Consider the following 3,911-nt stretch of genomic DNA (forward strand, 5'->3'; position numbering starts at 1 on the left):
GCCCAATGCGTCAAATGATCAAAATTTCCCTTGAAGTCTGCAGCATCTTTGATACAGTTAGCACCTCAAAAATCTTAATGTCATCTGCAAACTTCAATTGATCTGGAAAATTCTTTTGAGCGTTGAAAAGGCCTTATGAAGGGTATGAATTTTACTCTTGCAAAGGTGTGTAAATCTTGAAGAAGTTTGTTTAATTTTATTGAGATATATGATTTAACCTTTTAATAAAACAGGGGGGAAGTAGGATTTAGGAGGCACTTTCCTATTGTTTTTGCTTATTTTCCAAATATTTCTGCAGGTTATTGGTGATTTAATTGTTAGTTTTTGGTCAGTTTAGCATGTTTTGCACAGTTTTTGTTTATTTATAATTTTGAAAGAAATAAAAGTTTTATTTTTTCTAAAACTAAATTTTGTTACTTTATTAGTTATGTACTTGTAGAAAACGTTTACATACATGTTCACAAATAATAGCTAAAATAAATTGTATTGTATAAATTGTTTTCCACCACATTTTATAACCAATGAAGACAGAGGCTACAAGATCCTCCCTTTAGTTTTAATATTCAAATAATCCTTGCAGAGGTAACTGAAGTACCTTTTATTTCTTCCCAGTACTAGTGAAACTTATGAAGGAAATAGTTTACGACGAACTCGTAGTGAAAGCAAAGCACCACGGAAGGTTCGTGTGGCAGTTCATCCCACTACCCAAGCTACCTCTCGTACAGCATCAGTAAGTCACACAGATGTGAGTTTACCACATAATTTACTCTTATGTATTTAGTAAGTTTGATTAATCTTTGATGGGTTTTGCACAAATTAAATTCTGTACTATTACTATGTCAGAGTGTTTAAAGTATTACACAATTATACAAGGGTGCAGAAATGTCACAGATGCTCACAAAAATTTGCACAAAAAACTTAGCCAGTAGACAAAGATTTCCCTCAAAAACAAAATGTTACTTTATATTACTAGAAATCGGGATGATAATCTCCAGTTTTACACAAAACATCATGATTGTTAATGCACCGTTTCTACTTGGTGAAGAGATAATTTCTTAAGGTGGATGAAAATTTATTGTACCTTAAATTAATTTAGCATATTTAAAAAAATAAGATAAACCAAATAAACATGATACCTTTATAGAATGAAGAAATCATCTTTGTTAGTACTACTGCTATTGTTCTGTATGCTGTGTGCTAAACCAAAAATCTCTATAAAATCATTGTTTTATGTGGATTATGTAATACAAATTTCTGGAGATTTGGTGGCTGTGCCCTAAAGATTTTGGGCACTCTGCTACTCTGCAAGTATGTAGTCAATAGGGTTATACAAGTTAAGTCTGAATACTATTGTATGTCAAAAGAGATATTATTTGAAATAAATTAATAAAATGTTTGTGATATCAAAAGTATTTCTATGACAAGTACTTGTGTATCTCTTTCATGTCAGAAATTATACTTTTTCAACTTTTATAGATAAATGCATATGCAACCTTTCCTAGAAGCAGAACTAGAACAACAAAAAAGAAACAAACAAAACAGCTGTGAAGCTTTAAGAAGACAGACACTACAATATGACAAGAGCCTGACCAATACTATGATTGGACAGGATGGACAGCTATAAGTATGTGATAATGTCATGTTTTTTCTCTCAGCTGTTATCTTAACATTTCCTTTCTGCATTTTTTGTTAAGATATATAGTTTTTTCATTTTCAAGTTTTGCTGACTAGTGTCATTTCAACTCCACATCTTCAGTTTAAATGTATATGGAGTTTTAGTTTTTCTTAATCAGAGCTCATAATGTTTAATCATGAGAAATTAAAGTTGTAGTATGTTATTTTGTTAAAAAAAATGTTTTTTATAGAATATTTTATGCTTTTTAAATAGGAGTTTAGAGAGATTTTGAAAGTATTATGGGTGTGATGAATGTTTATACTAAGAGTTGAAATATGTATTCTTCTCTGTTGGTTGCTCTTGAATATAAATTCTTTACTACAGATTACTAGATTGTTTTGTTAAGAATGGAATTATAATAACACAATAATTATTAAGAATGAAAAAGATCTGTTAAGCACATCGGGAACGAACGTGCCTTAGGGAAGATGCGAGAATAATACTTTTTACAATTGTTTTAAATTTTTTAAAATATGTACATGGTTTGTTTATTGGTTATTTCTGTTTGCACATTTTTGTGCCAAATGAAATGTTCTGTTGTCGCTATTATTACTTTTTCTTACTTCTACTACTACCAAATTTGCTGAAAGAGAAGGGTTTAATGTTAAGAGTGGAATAGTTATCATTCCAAAAACATTCTCAAAAAGTGTCTAGCAGGCTTTAGTTAAAATACTGTGTTTATTTCATAATTATTTTTTTACTATGATATTATTCTTTGTTTTTTACCTATAAGGGTTTGAGTTAGTAACATAGCCAGAAATAAAATGAAGCTACAGTAACTTTATTAGTACATTTATTTTATGACTTGAAAAAAAAAGGTTTGGTGGTTACAGTAATTGCTACTGAAAATAGTTGTCCAAGTTTCACAAGGCTTGGCTGTTCTAATGTACTCTAGTCCTGTGTGTGTGTATATGTTTTAGTATCTGAAGAAAACCATTGCATGTGTTGACAGATTTCCTACTATAAAAATTATCTAAGGTTCCATAAATATGTGTAAATAGATGTGATAAGAATTGACAAGCATCATATGATTGCTCCAATTTAAGATAATTATGTAAAAAGTAATACTTAACCAAATATATATCATAGTTTATTGCTGATTAATTATATTTGCTTTTTTTTGTAAATGATATAGAGATTTGTTTTATGTTTGTGATTAGTATTTCTAAGTAATTATGTAGTTTTTCCTATATTAAAGATTTATTTAAGACAGTTTACCTTGTTCTTGTTAGGGTTAGTCTGTATTTAAAAAGTCTTTGTTGTTTAGTGTACTATATTCAATTGAAAAAGTTTAATTTCTTCACATGGTAGAGAAAAGTAGTTTAAAAAGAAATAACCAAAAAATAACCAATGAATTTCTCTAGTAATGAAAGTTTATTTCATTGAGATAACGAATAAAGCTTTAAAGATAAGGTATTTGGTAATGATGTTCTTTACAGTAAAAATAATGTACTTCATAAATATTATCAGGTCATAAGCATTAAAAATCAATATAATATGTTAAAAGCTTAAAAGAATCTCAGATGATCACTTTTTTTTTTCAAATGTAAAATTATTTTTATTAATTTTTGTACAACTATTTTGATATTAAATGTATATAAGGTGTGGCATATTAGTTACCTTACCAGACTGTGAATCCAAGGGTTCGTGGCTTGCATCATATTGACTAAAGATCATGCTCCACACTTTCGGGCTGTGGGTGCATTATAGGAATGATGGTCGAATCCTACTATTTGATTAGAGTACCCTTAGAGTTTGCAGTGGGTGCTGTTGACTAGCTGTCTTCCTACTACTATAACAGTTCAAAATTAGGAAAGGCTAGCACAGATAGCCCTTTTGTGGCTTTGCACAAATATCCAAAATAAACAAATAATAGAGATATATAAGATACTTTCAGTATCAACCACTAAAATGTGCAGAGAGAAACATTGACTTTCAGCCACCTGAAGTTGATCTTTCTTGATGTCCTTAGCCTCTGTTTTCACGTGGCTGAAAGCTGATGTTTCACTTTGCACATTTTGGTTAAAAAATTAATACTGCTTTGTGAATATGTTTTGAAATAACATAGAGGGAAATCTCCATACTTAAATGCATTTATATTAAGAGTGAACTATTAATTAGTTTCTCTACATATTTATTCATGAAGATCCCCCAGTGGGAAAGGGGTAAGTTTATGGACTTACAACTCTAAAATCTTGGGGTTGATTCATTGCTGTGGACACAACAGATAACGTAA

The 3,911-nt window shown here is 29.8% G+C and overlaps 1 protein-coding gene across 5 annotated transcripts in view; it reads left to right on the plus strand.

Moving 5' to 3' along the window:
* LOC106472295 (receptor expression-enhancing protein 1-like) overlaps positions 1-3,911 on the plus strand; it is a 47,232-nt gene extending 43,321 nt beyond the window's left edge. For 4 of the 5 annotated variants that reach the window (XM_013932928.2, XM_022400895.1, XM_022400892.1 and 1 more), the window contains exons 8-9: positions 613-745; positions 1,477-3,911. In XM_013932928.2, coding sequence (XP_013788382.1) covers positions 613-745; positions 1,477-1,548 — 205 coding nt within the window. In that variant the 3' untranslated portion in view covers positions 1,549-3,911. The remainder of the gene's footprint in view (positions 1-612; positions 746-1,476) is intronic. The other variant, XM_022400893.1, reaches the window with a different exon arrangement.

The sequence above is a fragment of the Limulus polyphemus genome, unplaced genomic scaffold, assembly GCF_000517525.1.
Source record: "Limulus polyphemus unplaced genomic scaffold, Limulus_polyphemus-2.1.2 Scaffold5225, whole genome shotgun sequence".
Lineage (NCBI taxonomy): Eukaryota > Metazoa > Arthropoda > Merostomata > Xiphosura > Limulidae > Limulus > Limulus polyphemus.